This window comes from Neolamprologus brichardi, unplaced genomic scaffold (genome assembly GCF_056152115.1).
Source record: "Neolamprologus brichardi isolate AB-2024 unplaced genomic scaffold, ASM5615211v1 NODE_ptg000031l+_length_7269946_cov_1, whole genome shotgun sequence".
Classification (NCBI taxonomy): Eukaryota; Metazoa; Chordata; class Actinopteri; order Cichliformes; family Cichlidae; genus Neolamprologus; species Neolamprologus brichardi.
Genome location: NW_028270136.1, coordinates 1,362,736 through 1,384,202, shown reverse-complemented (window position 1 = coordinate 1,384,202; position 21,467 = coordinate 1,362,736). Strand labels below are relative to the sequence as shown.

Sequence of the window (21,467 nt, the reverse complement as noted above, 5' to 3'; positions counted from 1 at the left end):
CAGAAGTGTACACTTTCATCTCTGTGGACAGGGTGGATTTACAAAACAAATGCACCATTGTTATTACTGTTTGGTTAAAGACAGACAAGCTTGGGGTCTCTCCACAGAGCCCCAAACTGAACATTTTCAATTTTGGCAACAAGGTTTGAATTTCCACTGAGATGGATTACTGGCTCAGTGTTCAACTCTAAGATTTTATGTATCATGTTGTATCATGTTCTATGTGTCAAACATAGAAGATAGCCTTCTTTTAATCAGCTTTAATCAGTTTATTATTACAGAAACATCATCTCAAGTGAAAGTCCACCCAGGTCAAAAAGCACTTTACAAAAAATGTTGCCAGTCTAATATAATAAAAGCTACAATAGTAATATTCTATTCAAATTAATAACGAGAAGGATAAAATCAACATGTTTAAAATGCTTAATAGTTTACATTTAATGTGTAAACACTAACTCTCCAAATAGTTGATTCTGTTCATCTGGACGTAGCGTCCTGACTGCAGGTTTCCCCAATCCTATAAACAGAACATCACATCAAGGACGCCCTGAGTAAATGTGGTTATCCCAGCTGGACTTTTGTCAAAGCTGGGAAGGCGCCAAAAGAAAGCTCCAGCCGATCCAGGAGAGAAGGACAACTGCTGACTATGCCAAAACCTGTAGTGATCCCATATGTGTCAGGAGTATCGGAGCAGTTGAGATGCATTTTTTCTAAACACCGGGTCTCTGTGGCTTTTAAACCCCAAAACACGCTGCGCCAAAAGTTGGTCCACCCCAAGGATCGGGTCCCCCGACACAAACAGAGTAACATAATGTACGCTGTTAGGTGCCAGAAGGATTGCCAGGATTTATACATCGGGGAAACCAAACAACCTCTGGCGAAGCGGATGGCACAACACAGAAGAGCCACCTCGTCAGGCCAGAACTCTGCAGTCTATTTACACCTACAGGCCAGTGGACACTCTTTCAATGATGAGGATGTAACATCCTGGACAGGGAGGAACGCTGGTTTGAGTGCGGAGTCAAGGAGGCCATTTACGTGAAAAGGGAAAGACCATCTCTGAATCGAGGAGGGGCCTAAGGGTACATCTTTCGTCATCTTACAATGCTGTGATTACAGCCATTCCCCAACTCTCTGTGAATGGATCTCATGGCCATTGATCGGTGGTCTTTGATCAGTGGGTTTTGGTCAGTGGTTGTTGATCAATGGTCATGAGAATTTGCATAATTAAGATTAAGGAACTGACCTCCCAGCCCATTGTTCCTTCAGTCGGCTGGTTTCAGTCATTATGCAAATGTACTATTTATAAGATTTGGGGAAACCTGCAGTCAGCTGAGACTGAAGAAGTCACTTGGACAAGTGACGAAACGTTTCTCCCAGAAAACGCTACGTCCAGATGAACAGAATCAACTTTTGGATATTTACTTACCTGGATGATTGAGAATGCATCAAGATGTAAACACTAACACACTAGTGATTGAGTTCAGTTTAATTTTTTAGTTTTCTGCTTATAGAAACATCTGATAGCGTTACCCTTGTGTCGTACAATAAGATAGCTATAGAACAACCCTGCATCTAAGAGGTGTGATAACATCACTTTTAATGGAAACTCATGCAAACTTCAAAGTGTAAGTTACAAAGATGCAAGTCGACTGCATACAGGCCTACAATCTTATATTCTTTATTTATAGGCATATTTCACTAAAGGAGTATATTTACATTTTACAGCATTTACACAAGTACTGGGAGAAAACACAAAGCAAATATGTTTAACAAGTTGACAGGTGCGACAGGCAGACAGGAGAGACATGTTCTGATAAAACCGATACATTATCACTGAGACACATGATCCCTTTAATAAGGAAACAATACAATAAAGGGATAGTAGTCTGAATTCTAGACTGAAACTGCAAAATCAGTTAAACAATCCTATCAGTTATAGCTTTTATAGTTCATATAACAGTAGGCACACCTGGACATTGGCTTCAGGTAGACCAGGTGTCATCTGTAGAGCCCACTTTGCAGCATCAGTGTCTTAGAGATTTCCAGAGTTGGAAGCTGCCATAAGCTACCCTCACCTCGGAAAATGTCCAAAGCCACAGTGAGTGGTTTTATCAGCAATGTTAGTAAAGGAACCAATACACAGTGATGGAGTCAACGGCTGGTCGGCTACAGAGATTGTTCAAAGCTTGCGTGGGAATGTCTGTAACGCAGGATGGGGCATCATGACATCTGATTTCCATCTCGTTGTTGTCGGCACAGTGAGTTTTTATCCAGTCCAAAGGCCAGAGTAGTTTCCTGTTGCACTTCTGTACACTGATATGGACTCTGTGTTTGCTGTAAGCCATTTGTCAACATCATTACTTGAAATTAAGTTTAGTGTGTATCTCAGGTAAAGGGGGAGAGAAAAATGTCCTTGGTCAGTGTCAGTGGAGCGCACGTTTCCAACATCTGTGAATGTCACAGCTTGTTCTTCATCCTCTTCATCAGAACCTGACGCTGTGGGCTCATACATCTTGAAAGCCTTCAAAAAATTTGTTCCATTGTCAGTGACAGTTGCCGTGTCTTTGCGTGACAATCCATAAACTGAATGAATCAGTTCAATTTCAGTAGCTATAACATCGTATGTGTGTCGTTCTTTCAGTTGCTTGCAGACAGTTGCAGCTTTGTCATAGTGAAAGTTATTTGTGTTAATCCAGTCACAGGACTGGATTAACACAAATAATGTCAACAGTAGTAGACACACATGCAGAGCTCTGTTTTGTGTTTTCTTTAACTCAGTTTCCATTGCTATTCGATACATCTGGAGAAACTTTTCCTGTCTGAGACTGGTCTTTTTCCTGTTTTTGGTCATTTGCTAAATAGCTTTCTGAAAGATGGCCATCCCATCATAAAATATTTCCTCCACTATGTATGATGCCACCGGCCTGTTCATCTCTGCTTTGGTTACCTGCTGAAAACAAGCTTTGGTTGCTTGCTTGGGGTCACCATACACAGTCTGAGTGTCACTCTCCCTCCTGTTGTGGGACTCTTTGATACCAGCTTAGTGTTAGTGTAAGTGCTTGGAGAGATCGGAAGTCGTGTTTGCAGCAGTGGAGAGTTGCTTCTGACCAGGGCACAGTTTACATCTTGTCCTTTCAAGCAATGAATTATAAAGAGTAATGTGCATATCTCCATCAATCTCAGCCATTTTGGGCTCCCAGGAATCTGTTCAAGATATTGTTCCACAAGTTTGGATATGAAGTGGATTTTGAACTTGGGCAACAAAAGTAAGTAATGTATTTTTTCAAATTAGTAACTGTAATATGATTACTAGGGGCGATTGTGGCTCAAGAGTTAGCAGTTCGTCTTGTAATCAGAAGGTTGCCGGTTCGAGCCCTGGCTCCGACAGTCTCGGTCGTTGTGTCCTTGGGCAAGACACTTCACCCATTGCCTACTGGTGGTGGTCAGAGGGCCCGGTGGCGCCAGTGTCCGGCAGCCTCACCTCTGTCAGTGCGCCCCAGGGTGGCTGTGGCTACAATGTAGCTTGCCATCACCAGTGTGTGAATGTGTGTGTGAATGGGTGGATGACTGGTTGTGTAAAGCGCTTTGGGGTCCTTAGGGACTAGTAAAGCACTATACAAATACAGGCCATTTACCATTCACAGGCCATTTACTTAGTTAAAGGAAACTGTAGTAACAGTAATGAGTTACTTTGTAACAACCATCACTTATGCTAACAATGAGACATCAGCAATGATCCTAATGATCCCATCAGTCTGGGGATCGTTAGCGGAACATTTCCAAACAAATACAAGGAAAAAGATTATTCACATGGAACAATCAAGAGAGTTGCCAATCTTCCCAGAAGTGGACATTCCAGCAAGTTCAATCAAACCATGAACAGCTCCAGAGTTAATGTGAGGTTTTATGTCCGATAGGTAAACTTTTTCCAAAATTACATCATATAATGATTCCAAGCACATAAGCAAATCTAAGAATCATAGTGTTACAATGCCCTAGGCAAAGTCAATACTGCAATATTGTGGTGGGATCTTAGGAGAGCTATGTATAAACAAATGACCACAAACCTTGAAGAACTGAAGTGTTGTGAGAAGGAATGGGCCAAAATTCCTCCGCAATGATTACTCCGACTTATTGTTCCCTAAAGTGGTTCTACAAACTATCAGATCCTGTGGTGTGCCTTGTTTGTCCTTCAATACATATTTTTTTTTTTATCTTGTTTAAATAAACAATAACACAATGTAAAATCAGGCTGTATTGGCCTAAAATTCAGGTTGTATCGACCTAATTTTAAAACCTTAGAGCAGTGTAATTTTTCTCTTTTCTTTACCATGGTTGCATGTCTTGTCTCTTACCTCTCCAGGAAAGCCCTGTCCATTAAGAAGGTGCTCTGAACCTTGAGAGTCTTCACTGCCAAAGTGGACGCGGACCTCTTCCAGACGGTAGCTGTATCCCAGTGGGCCCCCAGAGATGTTCACCAGGTGGGCTTTGTCTGGCCGCAGGGACACATGCTTCCCAGTGTTGTACATGGTGCCTCCCATCTACAGTGAAACAGTCAGAGGGGGATAATTAGATAATAAGATGATAGCTGTCATATGTTTTTGTTAGATGGGCGCACACAACAGAGTAGAAACTGACTGAAAAATAATAAGTAGATCAACATAAGGAGTCTTAAGCCCTAAATGGCACCATTCACAAAGCTAATGGATATAAATGGTTTGTTATTAACAAATCTTGAATTGCATTTGAGCTACTAGGATCCAGTCAGTGCTCTGAATTGAAATAAGGTGGTAGGTAGGATTTTTTGTACAGACACAGTACAGTAGAGGTGCTAGTTTTTATGGCTTGTTAATGAATATCATAAAAGTCTGTCAGGCTCTTTCCTGAAATCTCTGGTTTAATCTGTTTGACACATGTTTTTGTGTGTAACTTGACAGAAGCTGAGAAAAGCAGCAAAGGGATGATATTACAAAATGCATTACACACGTCATTATTATGGAACGATGTATTAATGAATGCGTAAATCCACGACTGTATCAAACACAGTCATTTCTAAAATACATTAAGACTGCTGTAAAAATACATTATGGCAGTAATAAGTACCAGAGTTACCTGCATGCTCCTCCTGCTCCATCAGTGATGGGCTTGGCATTGGCCCAGTCTCAAACTAATCTGTTATGAAAGCAAACAGATTGCCAACACTCACTATTTGTGGTAATATTTATTGTTCAGGTATGAACCATATTTTGGGGTTGATTTAATTCTGTTGTGTTTATATCCACTCGTGATTTTTCGCAACAACCTGCAACATGATTTGCTACTTTTCTACAACACAAAAATCAGCACTACTTAAAATTATAATGACAGCACTGGCAATAAACTGTAAAACATTATGGAGTTTTAATGTGGGTGTTGCTTTTATTATTACTTTCATGATTTATAGAGCATAAATCTATAAATTATGCTACCTCTTAACTCTTTCAGTGAAACTGTTAATAAGCCACTTATGTATTTTTAACATGGATAATCCCATTGACCCCAGTGCGTAATCCCCCACCACCTGTCATTTAAGGGTCAAGCTAACCCTGGAAAACAGCCGCCCCCTTCTACTTGCAACTTATTTGTTGTTAGCAGATATCAGGACAGCGATTGAGGTTTGGTTTTTTTCACAAAGTAATAATAAGTCTTGAAATGTCAACAACACAACTGATCATAACCACCAGCAGGGGTCTGCTGCTCATTACTATATCAGGCCTTTTATCACAGTTTGGCAGGCAGGGAGTGGATCCAAGTGACAGATGGTCACTCAAAAGGTTACCTTACTATAATATATATATCTAAAATATAAAAGCTCAGAGACTACAGAAGAAACACAAGACACAAGGGGCACAGAAGGAAAGACCATGAAAAATGACTTGAAAGAGGACAAGGGGACACAAAATAAATACGTAGCAGGTAATGTGGGAAGATGGAAAACAAGTGGGAAACACTGCGGGAGCAAATCAGAATTAACGAGACAAGTTAAACTGAACAAAAACCACATGAGACAACAGACTTATCTGTTAGTAAAACGTACAGTAAACATAACTAAAACTAAGACGGAGACTAAGACTGTTTAAACAAACATGGAGACATGACTGACTTCACAAATGAGACGCTAAAGGACAAAACACAGAAAGGGGACAAAAAGAATAAATAACCTAATCACCTAGTCGAAAGTCCTCTATAATTAACCTGGAGACACAAACTAAGCCACTTCTCAAAACCCAAAAACGTAACGAAACTACAACAACTACTGCTGTGAGAATGTGATGAAGTAGTCAGATACCCTAAAGACGCCATTGGCTATTATGATTAAAAAGTAAATCCTGTCTTGTATATTTAAAAGAAATTGACTTAATCTACAAAGGCAGATTAACAAGTAGCAACTCCTGCTACAGTTATGGCACAAAGGCTCCTGTAATGCAGCACAAGAAATCTCTACAAGAGTAGGTGGAGCAATTAATAGAAAACAAGGCAAACTAAAATCACTAAAAGCCTACAAAGTAAGTTATTTAAATAATGAATTATAACATTTGAATAAAATTAAAAAACTGTTAAATCAAATGGGATACACAGTCAATGACAATAACAACAATAAATGAATATTAATATGCAACTAACAATATGAAACTGGTGTGTAATTTTCTTTGTGCTTGTGGAACATTTCTGTACATGTTTGTTAATATTTCTGTAGTTTTGTTGAAACCAGAGAAGAAAATCTTCCAAACCAAACTTTCTTCTTGCAAACTGCCACTTCAGCCTCAAATCATTCTTTTACAAAAAGTGTCCAATGTCCACAGATGCATATTTTTTCTGTCTGGTTAACTGTGCCTCAGTCACCAAACCTTGATATTTTGTGCGTGCTAGGTGCCCTTATCCCGTCCTCTGTCTATGAAGAATACAGCGAATATGTTTGTGTGGATTAAAACAGCTTTTCGTGTTGCTAAAACAGCCCCAGAGCTGTATGTTGTCAGCACCCCTGGCAACGTGTAAAGTATTAATGCTCTTTACCCGACTCCCAACCATATTTATCATACATATTATATGACACTGCAGCAATCACATATTCATTACCGCTGTTTGTATATAATAAATGAGGGGAAAGCACTCAGCTTTAGTTTAATTGTGACACACCACTGCTGGGGTAGTATAAAATTAAACAATTACTCACCAGCCTGGAATCTATTCACGGCATTAATCCTCAAAGAAAAGCACGGAAGGGATTTAGAATCTAAAAATGGATGATTTTCACTCTTCTACGTCACTCGACAGGTTCAGGAAGCATAAAGATAAATGCATTTTCATTTACACATCGTGTTATATGTACCAGTATTGTGCTGGAAAATTTGCATAGTCTAATCTTAAATCTCCAATTTGAATTCAGCGAGCTACGTCGAAGAATGGCCTGTTTATAAGAAGGTGTGTGAGTTACATCAGCAGACTGTTGGCTACTGGCCCAAACATTTTCACAGTTCACCAGCATGTTGTCTTAATTGAACCACCCTCATCAGGTCATGCTACAGCTAGGCTGAAAATGATTTTCCAACCATTCTGCTGTTGGTTTACATGTGTGATTCTGGTCCTGTGGCATTAACCTTTCCAAAGCTCCAGGTCTTGGACTGCTGCCCAGACATTATTTTGTAAAATGTCTTTCTAAAGCTTTAAATTCCTTGTTTATTCCAGGAGTGTGACAGTGTCATTGTCGGTCACAAAGTGCATAGCTATGGCTGCAGCGAACTAGTTACTGAAAGGAAAGAGAGCAGCAGTAAAGTGGATCTGTAACAATAAAATTACTGGCAGGTGATTTTTTAGCATGTTTGAAATGTTAATTAATACTGGTATGCTATGCTTAGCATGCATAGTGTGCTGCAAATTTACAACAAACCAATTTGAGATTCAGTTTTGGTGTACAGTACCTTTTCCTCCCCCTAACCACAGTGCTATATCCTTGCTAAATAACTTTACCCTTTGTCTAATCTGTCTAAACACCTTGTAGTAAGTGGGAAATGCTCCTTCAAGTAGTCTGCAGCATCTGCAGTGAGGTGGAAACTGTACCTCTCTACTGAGGCAAAGAGAGAACTGAGCGTAAAGGTGAGTAGCAACCCAAAGATCAAAGATACAAGGGGCAGAAATGAGCTTTCTCCAAAAGGTGTCTGGGCTTAGCCTTATAGATAGTGTGAGGAGCTTAGTCGTTCGGGAAAAGCTCAGAGTAGAGCAAATGGTCTTCCATGAAAGGAGCCTATTAAAGTGGTTCCGATATCTGTAATTCCTCGTGGGTGAATCCAAACTAAAAAGGGCATGCCTGACCCCCAGACAGATCAAGAACACACTAGAGACATTACATCTGTTTGGCTGGCTTGGGAACACCTTCATATCCCCAAGAAAGGATAGAGGAGTGCGATCTAACCATCTCTGCTTCGACTATGCTGCTGTGACCTATACAAGTGGTAGAACATGGATGGTATCAAGATAAGACCAAGTTATCAACAAAAAATGCAGAACCGTCATAATTTCAGACTTCACCAACTTTTTCTGTCTTTGTATGTTGGTGAAAAATCCTTAAGACACAGAGTGCTCTGATGTTACCGCAGAGAGACTGTGTGTACAGACAGACAAGCTAAGATCTCAAGTCACTTCCACATCTTTTAACAAATCTGCATTAGACGATAGTGTTGTTGCACAGCAACTGGGACTTGCCAAATGCATGTAGGAGTTCCTTGTACTGGATTGATGAAAACCAATCAAACATACTTCAAGTAATTCTGAACAAACAGGTTACCGCTGTTTGATGTGTGGTCTTAGAAAATCAAAACAGCATGAGGAAAATCTTCAAAGCCTTTTTGTGGTTTCCATCAAGCATACGATTGCATCAAATGTATATACAGGGAGAAGCGTTGAGGTTAAAGATAAAAATAACATGAAGTGACACAGAGATATTAAAGGAGAACTTGTAGGAAATGGAAATATGAGCGGAAAGGGGGGGAGCATTTTTGGAAATAGAACTAATGGAACGAAGAGAAGAGAATGGAGATGGTTTGGTAAGCTGAAACAGAAAAACGAGAGATGCGATGGTCGAATGGTTAAGGCACTGGACAGGAAATTTAATGAGGACCTCGGAGCACACTCAATCCCCACTAACAATGAGATGAAAAGGAAAAAAATTAAAAGTTTTTGGTTCATTATCGGTAAATGTTCTGAGTGAAGTGGTATTCATGTGAAACATCAGAACTTTGGTTGAATTAAACAGATATATAAAGTTGGAGCCTGATCTGAAAAGAATTAACATCATAACTCAGCACATATTAGAAATGTGTTTTTCAAGATTTCAGCTTTTTTCAATTATCTACTTAAAGGAAGTCGTTTTAGATTTGCTCTGATTAAAGTAGCATTGTTACAAATGTCACTGAATGTTTTCTTATTTCTGAAAATGAACCTCTCTGCTGTGAAGCTGAAATCCAAAATGGGAGAGAAAATTAACATCAGCTTTTTTAATTAAAAATAAATAAATTCTCCTAGTTCCACAGCATTTTGTGCCTGTTTGAGGGACCAACTAACCAAGTATGACTTGGCTAGTTGGTGGGAAATAAGCCCGGTACAAGAAGAGAAAGAATGGAAAGCTGCAGAGGAGAACTGGGGAAAGTATAAATCAAATCAAATCAAATCAAAATGTATTTATATAGCACATATTAAAACAACAGTGTTGACCATAGTGCTTCACAGTCAGTAAAAACATGAGACAATTAAAACAAACAAAAAAACAGGACAACAAACAATAGGTAACAACACAATAAGCTAGAACAGCCAACTAGTTAGAATCAAAAGCCAGTAAGTAAAAAGATAAGTTTTAAGACGTGACTTAAAAGACTGGATAGACTCTGCAGTACGAATATGAACAGGGAGGTTATTCCAGAGTCTGGGTGCCACGGTCTCCTCTCGACTTCATTCGAGACCTAGGTTGTCCCATATGGAAAAGATATACATAAATCTTATAAAGTTTGTATCTGTCTTGTGTGAAAATTGTATGAAAAGCATACAAGAGTGAAAACGCATATAAGTTCCCTTGAAAAATTATATAATGAAACTTGTATGTTTTGGATACTTCCTAAAACAATATATGAAAGTAATGAGAAAGTGGCCACTTTCATGAGTAAATCATATAAATTTTTACTATTTCTTTTCCATATGGGTGTGCTAGGAGCATGTGAACAGGGAGGTTATTCCAGAGTCTGGGTGCCACGGTTGCAAAGGCCCGGTCACCTCTCGACTTCATTCGAGACCTAGGTTGTGCTAGGAGCATGTGATTGGATGATCTAAGTGCTCTGTTGGGATTGTATAAGTGGAGTAGTTCAGAGAGATAGCTGGGCGCTAAATTATTCAGAATTTTGAAAGTGAACAAAAGAATTTTAAAATCTATGCGATATTTAGCAGGGAGCCAATGTAGTTTGGCTAAAATTGGGGTTATGTGTTCATGGATTCTCGTACCTGTTAAAAGACGCGCAGCTGCATTTTGAATTAACTGAAGCCGGTAAAGAGAAGAGTGTGTGAGGCCCGAGTAGAGGGAGTTACTGTCGTCCAATCTGGATGTGATAAATGCGTGGATAAGCTTTTCAAGGTCCTTTAAAGGAAGGAATGGCTTTGCTTTAGATATGTGACACAACTGGCAAAAGCTGTTTTTTACCACAGTGGAGATCCAGGAACACTCCAAGGTTCCTTACAGTGAGCGAGAGATGGCTAGCGAGAGGGCCTAGGGCATCAGCTAACTGGTCTAGCGGAGTGTGACTACCAAAGACTATGATTTCGGTCTTATTCTCGTTCAATGTAAGAAAATTATGTGATAACCAAATTTTATCTTCATGCAAACAGTTGAACAGAAGTTGCAAAGAAGCAGTCACATCGGATTTCAGAGGTGAATAAATCTGGATATCATCAGCATAACAGTGAAAGGAGATGTTGTATTTTCTAAAAATTAATCCCAACGGCAACATGTACAAAGAGAAAAGAGCAGGACCGAGCACGGACCCTTGAGGCACACCACAATAAATAGGGGCAGAAGCCGAGGAGTGTTGCCCATAGCAACAAAGAACGACCTCTCTGAGAGGTAGGATTTTAACCAAGTTAAAACCGTACCTTTGAGACCAACAACATGTTCCAATCTTGATAGAAAAATGTTGTGGTTAACCATGTCAAAAGCAGCAGTCAAGTCAAGTAAAACTAAAACCACGGAATAGCCAGAGCCAACAGTTAAAAGAAGATCATTAAAAACTAAGTAAGGCTGTCTCTGTACTGGGGCGAGGTTTAAAACCAGACTGAAACTTTTCATTAATACCATTTTGGTATTAATGAAAAGTTAATACTTATTTGTATTAAAGTGGCCTTTAATACAAATAAGAAATTCACAGATTATCATTTTAGTGAAAAAAAATTCTATAAGAGGGAGCAAGTTGCATACCATTAGCCACATACATCATAACCCCTCAAAAATAATTACGAGATGATGAAAAATCAGGAATCATTCAGTCAAACAATTACAGAACCAACGAGAAAGACAAAGGAAGCTAGAATTACCAGGACTAACACAAAGAAAGGAAAACTGTGATGGAAAAGGAAATGGACAGAGTTGGGCACTGATTAGCCAAACTAATGATTGACAGAGAAAAATGGGTTGGAGGGAGAGTTTGAGAGACAGTGAAACACTTTTGGGCAGATAAAGAAATGGGTTAGGAAGAGCTTCAGTTCCTCGGAGCAACACTAAGGGAAATGAAATGCTAATATTTAAAAGAGGAAAATGTGATCGGTCCCACCTGGGCCTGGACTCTAATAGGCCACTACATAATGCATGTAACCCAATAAGCACACAGTGAGGGCTGAGGTTTTAATTTAAGTCCTCTGCTCTGCCAGTATCTATTAGAGACAAGCTCTCTGGCTATCCCTCTGTTGACACGATGGGCTTAATTATCACGCTGTAGAACGCTAAGTAGAAAGCTCTGCTTTCCTTGCTCTTTCACAGCATTATGCTGCTAGAGGCCTGTGATTTTCCAACCACTTTCCCCCTTAGGGATCTCTGCTACGCGCATATGATAAAGAGCCACAACACTGCAGGGCTGAGCATCTCTTACCAGGCTAATCCACACTTCTTCGAAAAGATGTTTACTGCTTCATCTGCAGCAGCCTGATCTCGTCTATTGTAATGTGAACTCTGGAATGTGATTAGCCGTTAACTTTGATGTACTCTAATTCCAACAAAAACATTTTCAAAGTTAATTTCACTTCCTCATTTAAAGATTTATATAGCGTGATTGTTTACAGTGAGCCTAACAGTCAGCGAGTCACAGCACTAGAAATGAAAGCACAATTTTTTTTGGCAAGTCATCTATTTTGAGTCTAGAAACTGGAGGCAGAATGTGCAGCTATGCAAGGTATATTGGATTAAAAAGAAAATCCAGTTATAAAAGTTCTAAACTTTGCCAGTTTCAAATCTGAGATCAGAAGTTCAGCTTTTAGATTAAGCACTCATCAGTCTACATATGAAAATTTCTAAAAGTCATCACATGTGTTTTTCATCTTCCAAATCTAGCGTAGCATTCAACAAATGATGAATATACCTTTTTTAAAATCCAGTATGGAAGTACTGGATTTAGGTGTTTCTTTGTATTACACCACTTTACAAAATTAAAATGTTAAATTAATATGTTAATATTGTTTACATCAATATTGTGGTTAAAACTGACCTCAAAAACTAAATCTACAGATGAGGAAGTTCTTGTATTGTTTCAGAAGTTTGTGCATACATTTAGTTAGGTTTAATTTAATGAGCCATGGTTGTTATTTCAGTTTAGTTCATTGATTGTTTTTAGATTTGCTCGTTCACTGAATTCCATAAAAAATTCCATTTGTGTTTTCACATGCTTATTGAAAATACACTGAATTTCCCGGAGGAACCAACCCGAGGGATTAATAAAGTTTCATCTAATCTCTAATCTAATCTCAAATTTTAGAAATTGTTCCACTTCAAAACTCAGTGACTAGAAACACTGAAACAAAGTTGAGATTTGGCTAAAAAGTCAAAAGTGTTGTTTAAATGTCTCTAGAAAAAGACTTTCATTTATTTGAACAATTATTAGTCTAGAGTTTTTTAATGGGCTCGATGCTATGTAACAATTATTTATAAACTGCATCTTCACTTAGTTTATAACTTTTCTCAAAGTAAGTTCATTTTTAATAAATCTTGAATTTTTGTTTATATGAGATGGAAAGAAAAAACATTTATTTATTGAATTTTTTTTTTCAATTCATAAATTATTCTTCGTTATGACCACCACTGGAAATTCTGCATGCAACAGTTGTGGCAGGCCTGGCTGCCCAGCAACACATATTATTTATGCACATTTTGATATAAAGTCTGCTATTTGAAAAGCCAAAGCTAGCTGGCTGATATATGAATAATTATTACAGGGCTGAATGGGTCAGAGATGGAATACTGAGCTGGGTTTCATTCCCATAGCCGAACCAGACTGTGCTAAACTAATCTGAGCAACTGAAGAGTAACTCGTGAAGTCAGGCCTGAGAAGCAGAGCTGAGGACGTGAAGGGCTGCAGATGCAGCAGAGCAAATTTTACGGTGGAAAAAGAGACGAGCCTGCAGGTCTGGTGGAAGAAGAGGCAGGGCTGGGCAGAGTGACGGACTGTCACCGTTCAACTTTCACAAAAACGACTTAATTGTATAATGTGTACATATTTTGTTAACTGTTACTGTAGTTAACTGTGTATTTATTTAGACAGTTCACTCTTTTTGATAGTGAGCACTCTATTTTTTATACCTTCCTTATTTTAGCATCACTCAAACAACACATAATACAAAATTCATTTTTAACCTCTTCTTGCTCTATAATAATAAAACTATTTGGATGTGTTGGTTATTGTGTTGTTTTATTGTACCCATGTTCGCTAGTAATAAAATATATATGTGCCTTTATGACCTCTAACGAAATAGTTGAAATTATTTTTAAAAATAATAAGACCCCTAAAACTGAACCTGAAACACAAAGATGTAACTCATTATTAGAAAAAACAAGAATTGACATACTTGCCATTGCTGCAATTGTTGCCTGAGGGGGTCAAACTGACCCCCAGGAAAAGCTTTGACTATTCAACTCTAGATTTTGAAAGCCGGATGTCTTTATCATTTAGAGGTCTGTATCATTTTATCTGTCCTGATCTCCATGCTACATATTTATAGCCTTGTGTGTTCACCTTTCACAAATAATTTTTGAATTAAACGTTTAATGTTTGTAAGCACCGGTGAAGCCGTTGTTGTTTTTTTCTTTTGATAAATGCATCACCATTTTTTAGTTGAAGGAGATCACTGAATGAGTTCTGTGGTTAAGCCTCTTTATGAGTACACAGAAGCAAAAAACTAATTCTGCAGCTTGGAAACCTTGAAATAGTTTGTTTTTAATAAAGCCTTGCTTTATTCTATACATGTTGAAATAATTATTTGCTCATTACAGGACACAGGACATCTAAACAGTGCTTTTATGTAGCCCTCATAGAAATGGTTTGTGAGGGAATCATTAATCTGATTGATTTCTATCAGAAGAGGACAATGGCCCATGTAACCTTCAGCCTGGGAGAGACTACCAACATCTGCTTTATTAGTTTTGAAGATTATACATTTTTCAGTGCTTTTTCACATCCAAACAAGTTCCTCACCATCATCCAGTTTACCCTCATCTCTAAATAAATTGATATTAGTCTTTAACATATACTGAAAGACTGTACTACTGCAAAATAACCCTCTCTTTGCAATCAGGATGATCAAATACTGTTCGTTTTATACAATTTCTACCGTCCTGTGCTCTGAAAACCCTGCATGCTGAATATCTGTGGCCTTGAAAAGCTTTAACTACTTTTTTTCAGATATGAAACTGCCTCAAGAGCTTTCAGTTGAAAGTTTACTGGTCAGTAGAATCTCTCGTGGTCTCTGGGTCATTTGGTCTCAAAGGTATTTCAGCCCACTTACTGAAAACTGGCCTATTTACTTTTTTAATGTTAGCAGATGTTTAAACTCAAGGAAGATCATAAATAACAAGTACTGAGTCCAACTTAGTGGAGGGTGTAACATTTTAGTTTTTAGGCTAATTTGTGTTGAAGAAGGATAAAGATCCACTGGCTGATTTGTCCAACATATCAAATGCAAATGTGCTGTTCAAGCAAGCTTACTGGAATTCCCTCAAATTTTCCGTACATTTTCTTTCTCCCCTGAAGTAGACATCATGCCTTTGATCCAATCTATAATTACATGTTCTGTGTTCTCACAACAAAGTTGGAAAACAGTCACAATATCAGCGTGAACACCTTGGAGCTGCTTAGGTTCTGCTAATCATTTTCTTGAAAGGTGCACATAGCTAGCTTAGGTGACTCCTGCGCTTTCCTGCAAATGTTGACTTCACCATTTTTCTTTTGTAAACAGAACTGATTTCCATATATTGCACATGGCTTATATTGAACTGCCATATATTTGGCCAGTATTTTACTGAAAGGCTTTATTAGGTACACGCTGGGACTGGGACTTCATACAAAAATGTTCTTTGATTTATTTTTGTCCTCAGTATTAAGTGAGATCTAAGTGGGTGTAAAGGAGATTGAAGCCAGGCAACAAGGTGCCTTTGACATGCTGTGGCACGTCAGCCAATGACAGTCATGTTTCATCTCTGTAAGATTCTGGATATTTATAATTGACCTATTTGTATATATTAGAGTTATTTCTTATATATAGTTCAGTCTGTTACTGTTATTGTCTTGTAACCACAGTGTTCTGACAATAGTGAGAATGGTCTTCCACTCTCAACTCATCACATATAGACATTTGTAAAGTAATTTTTGCACTGGAGAAATATCAACGTAGAGGATTAATGGAGCGATGAAGCACTTTTTAACCAAAACCATTAACCAAACCATTTATCACCTAAAACTACAAAAGCAAACGAATTAGCTAAACTAACCACTGAGTGAAAGCAAAGTTAAAACTTGGTGGTCAAATGGCAGCTTAACTTCAGTCTCCAGGCTGATAAAAGTCCAACATATTCGATGGCCAATCTAACTACATCTCTACATCTAAAAGAGGACCATCGCCAACGTCCAGTATCACCTTGGCCAGATTGTGTTTCTCAGTGAATGAGCTGCGACAGAAACGTATAACTGCAACGTTTAGCACTTGGATACATAGATGGCAGCCTATAATAGCACTACATAATAAGAAGGAAAATCATTTATGTCAAGTCAAGGTTTTCCTTTGAGACAAGGCTCACATCTTTAATCAGCAGCTGGATTAAATCCCCATTAAACATATGAATTAATGCTACAAACATACATTAAACATAGTGACAAGCCCACTGGAATCGCCAGTTTGGACCCTGCACTGACTCTAAAGAGGGCAAGACAGATATTTCTGTAAATCCAATCTAAGCTTACAGCAGATAAACTGGGTTTGAGATCATTTAAAAACAGTGTCCCTTTTTTCATAGACCAGGTTATGTTTGCTAATATACTGTTTATCAAACAGAGGCAATGCAACATCATTTAACACCCGTAGACAAAGTTGACAATTTTGTGTGAGGTTGGTTGAGAAGTCACAGTTCAGTACGTTCTGGAACAGCACAGAAGACTAACGTAATGCATATAAATGACATGTTCATCATTTATTTTGAAAAATGTAAACGTCCAAAAGCTCTGACTCAGGGTTTCTCTTTATTCGTTATCTGTTTGACTGTATAAAGACCTCAGAAGGTTTACTGAACTGAAAGTCTCGAGTTTATTGTGTGTTAATACTCTACAGCAAGGATTGGTTAAGTGGCTGAAGGAGAGCATGTGATTTATGTGTGCGTATAAATGGCAGAGAGAGAGAGACAGATAGGCTGTCAAAATGATTAATTCTCTGTGTGAATGACCCCCTGCTCACCTCTGTCTAATTCCATCTACTCTATTCCTTCATCTCCCAGTCTGTGTTTTTTCCTTTCTCATCTCTACCAACCTCCTCTCTAGTCGTGTTCTCCAAATCACTTTCTTTCTGTCTATTCTTTTGCTTTCTCATTCCACTCCGTCTGCTCTTGAAATTTCTCGTCTGGTCTTTACCTGCACCTTCTTTACTCTTCTGCGATCGCTCTCCTCGTCACATGTTCAGGAAACTGAAGAAACTTTTATAGCTGATTACGCCTGAAGATTTCACCATTACTTATTTAACAATTCCAAAATCAGGACTTTACAGGTGCAGTCTACCCACATAAAGCTTGCTGAGGATTTTCTCTACAATTTTGTCCTTGCAGTGAAGCTCATCTGCAATCATGGATAGGTGTTTTTAGAAGTGCCATGGGGCTTCTCCTACTGCACCTCACAATTACTATGCTTTACTTTATGCTTTATCTATGCTTTATATTTATACAAGTTATCCTATTTTTCTAGATTTAAAAGATGTAGATTGTGGGGCACTCCCAAATTGTGATTCAAAATAATAATAATCTCCTTTTTATTATTATTATTATTATTATTATTATTATTATTATTATTATTATAGTCTTTAGTGGTAAAACTCACACTGTTGTGATCCATCACAAGCTGCACAGGGCCTGCCCCACTCCACTGGTGTAGTGCACAGATGGGCCCGTTTATAAGGATGAAAGAGGCTAAATGAAATGGAAGGACAATGGGAAATCTTTCCTGACCTTCTTGCCTTCTGTCTAACTTCACAAGATTGTATCTGAGATGTAAACTCATTAAACTTTGCATAAATATCTGTATCATTTTTTTAGCATGCACAAAGGAAGGAACACTTGTGATGTATTGCTATGGAGCCCAGGAAACATTAACAAATACAACAGGGGATATATAAATACAATCCATCATGAAAATGACCACAATATAACAAAAGAAACAGACTACAAAATTCAAATTAGGCATGCTTAAATATATGTGTTTTTCTCTTGCAATACTCATTCATATACTGGCTCACTAAACTGGTACTCAGTCATCAACACTTATATAAATGATCAAAGACATTTCTATAATAAATTAGTTCACAAAATGCACAAATCGGTGCATAGAAATTAGCCATAATGTAGGAAATAAAGTGTCTAATAGGTTTCGCTCAAACCAAAACTTTGCCCATGCAGATACTGACGAGCACTCAGGTGCTGATGTGACATAATTATTGTGATAACAAGATCTCATTTGATCTTGGAAGCTAAGCACCGTCTGGCCTGGTTAGTATTTGGATGGGAGTAATGTCACCTGCACAAACTCGGGGTGACTACGAGTCAGGTGATAGAGCAGGTTGTCTGCCAATCAGAAGGTTGGTGGACCAGTACCTGGTGCATACGATTAAAGTAAAGTTTACAAAACTGAACCCGAGTTGTCCCTGATGTGTCCACTGAAGGCGGTGTGCAAGTGTTAAACAATGTGCTTAGGCACAGATAAAATCACTGTTTGATAAAATCACTGTTTGATAAAATCACTTGTAGAAGCCATATTAGCACGTCTTTTCAGTTTTTTTAGTTATGATGTTCCAAGAATTGGAAAACTAGGATCCATTCAGCTTTAAGATACAAGTTTGTTCCTGAGAAAAGCGAAGCCAATGTTAAGCCAGGTGTTTTTGTTGGCCCTGAAATCTGTGAACCGATGCTCAACAATGACTTCAAAGGAGAACTGAAGCTAACTGAATCAGCAGCATGGGAAGCACTGGTGCAAGTTGTCCAAACTTTCTTGGCAATCACAGAGCAGGGACTTATGCTGAGCCTGTGGATAACATGCTGAAAGCATATCTGCTAATGAGTGCCAGAATGTCACTGAAGATGCGCATTTTACATTTTCATCTCAACTTTTTCCCACCAAATCTGGGTGATGTCAGTGATGAGCATGGAGAAAGATTTCATCAAGATATAAAAGTAATGGAAAGCCGACAGGGAAAAATTCAATCAGAGCACGATGGCGGAGTTCTGTTAGTTCTTGTGAAGAATGATGGATGTGCAGTATGCAAAAAGCAAGTGCCTCAAACATTTGTGAGCATGCTAACTTTCAAACTGACAGAAACATGCTTTAACACATCTTTGGTATTGTTTACTGTTTTGTTTTCAGAATAAACGTAAAACAATTTTGGTGAGAAGTAGTTTAAATGTCAATATTGTGGTGATATACCATATTGATATTGTGTCAAATATCCATCCATCCATTCACTTCCGCTTAACCTTTTCAGGGTCGCGGGGGGTGCTGCTATCCCAGCTGTCATAGGGCGAGAGGCGGGGTACACCCGGGACAGGTCGCCAGCCAACACACAGGAACAGACAACCACTCGCACTCACTTTCACTCGCACATTGACACCTAGTGGCAATTTGGATTAGCCAATTAACCTATCCCCACAAGCTGCATGTCTTTGGATGGTGGGAGGGAGCCGGAGTACCCGGAGGGAACCCACGCAAACACGGGGAGAACATGCAAACTCCACACAGAAAGACCCCGGCCTGATGGTGGAATTGAACTCAGGACTTTCTTGCTGTGCGGCAACAGTGCTAACCACCGTGCCACCGTGCTGTGTCAAATATATATGTATATATATATAGTGTCAAAAATGCCAGTGATATGTATGTACCTCTAAACCTAACGTGCAAGCTCCAATTCGATTTCATATCTGAAATCAGTGTGAAAAAACTAGATAAAGATCTGGTCTATTGCCAGTAAGCAAATTAAACATATTTTTGCAGACCAGTATTGTTTTACTAAATACTGTTTATTTTTAATTAATCAACAAATCGTTTCGTCTATTAAAAAAATAACAAATTACCTAAAATATTACCAGAGGATTTAGCAAATGAGTCTACGGATCTCAGATTTTCAGTTTGTGTTCAGTGTTCAACAACCACCACGCTGAATCTATTTATTACTTTCAACAAAGACGCTGGGTGAGCGTCAAAGTGCCCTTTTATGCTGTTTCACCATTTCTGCTTAAGAAATCAGAAAAAGATGAATTAATTATTTGTTCTGGATTATTTTTCCTATTTCTGGGACTACAGTCCCGGTTCACAATGATATTTGTGTTATTCATATAAACAAAACTGGAATGAATTTATGGAATTGTGCAATTTCACATAACTTTTGTCAGCTCTTTTTCACAGTTGTGCATTAAAGACATCTGCACAAAAACAAGCCAAGTCATCAATTATTAATTTGACCCCGTTTTCCTCAACTCGGAGCATGTTATAGCTTCTGCTTAAAGCAAGTTAAGTTCTGTGAAGGATGTCTGAATTAGTTTTAAAAGCATTTCCTTGAGAAATAAAGCATTTCAGGAGAGGATATTTGAGCACGAGGACCCACTCTGCCACACTAACAAACTCTTCAAGGCGAACTTCAAATCAGATCAAATGGATGATGCAAATGTACCACAATCACCAATTACAAACACGGAGGAGTTTAATTTGTCTCTTGGCCTCGAAGCTTAAACTCTGCATCTAGTTAAGGAGGACTTTTCATATTATTATCAATTAATTTTGCATCAAAATTGAATGATTTTAATAAATTCCAAATTGTGCCAGGGTTTCTTAATGAGAGATTGTCGTCACTGATCAATTACCGGTTGACTGCGCGGGTGTGTGCATGTTTCCCTTTACGTGCATTTATGCGGTGGAGTCAGAAAGGAGAAGACTAATGAATTGTCACTTCCCAACCACATGCACACACACACACATGCACACACACATGTACTGTCTAATCTATTAGTAAAATGTCAGCATGCTGCAGAGCAAGTCTTTGTGAAGATAGTCATTTGTCATATTTGGAGGTCTTATCGCACCTTTCTGTAGCGTCTCTTTGCTGTGAATGTGAAGGTCGCCCTGTCTCTGCGTCGGATGTAATGAAGTTAAAGTCCTTTTCAGTGGAACATGGTCACAAGTTGACGCAAGATAGATTGCAAGGTATTATTGTTGTCGATTGTCCATTAAAGGGACAGTTCAGCCCCAAATCAAATATAGTCATCTCAGTAGAAAGAATATGCTTCATACGAATCAATTTTCAGTTTGGGTGCTTTGAGCACATGAGGAAAATGCACTCTGAAAAAGCAAATTCTGCATCATGCAGCCATTATTTTACTGCACACAATAAAACGAGGAATATTTACGAATCATTAGTATAGCTAAATGCTAAATTTAGCAATCCATATATGGGTTGCATGATCTGATATCCTCGTGTTGGTGTTGTTCCCAGATCATCATACTAAAGGTTGTTCCAGGATCAACATTGCAAGTGACCAATCAGAATGTTGTGATGTCATACTTTTGCGACTTCGGGAAAAACCGGCGTAAAACAAAAAACTGTACTTAAGCTGCGAGAAACCGCCTTTGTCCGCCGATCAACGGACCCTGACCCTAACCCTTTAATAAACG

The 21,467-nt window shown here is 38.6% G+C and overlaps 1 protein-coding gene across 2 annotated transcripts in view; it reads right to left on the bottom strand.

The window, feature by feature from the left end:
- LOC102793715 (carbonic anhydrase-related protein 10-like) overlaps positions 1–21,467 on the bottom strand; it is a 148,223-nt gene that overhangs the window by 31,519 nt on the left and 95,237 nt on the right. For both annotated transcript variants that reach the window (XM_006806209.2, XM_087837342.1), the window contains exon 4: positions 4,359–4,544. In XM_006806209.2, coding sequence (XP_006806272.2) covers positions 4,359–4,544 — 186 coding nt within the window. The remainder of the gene's footprint in view (positions 1–4,358; positions 4,545–21,467) is intronic.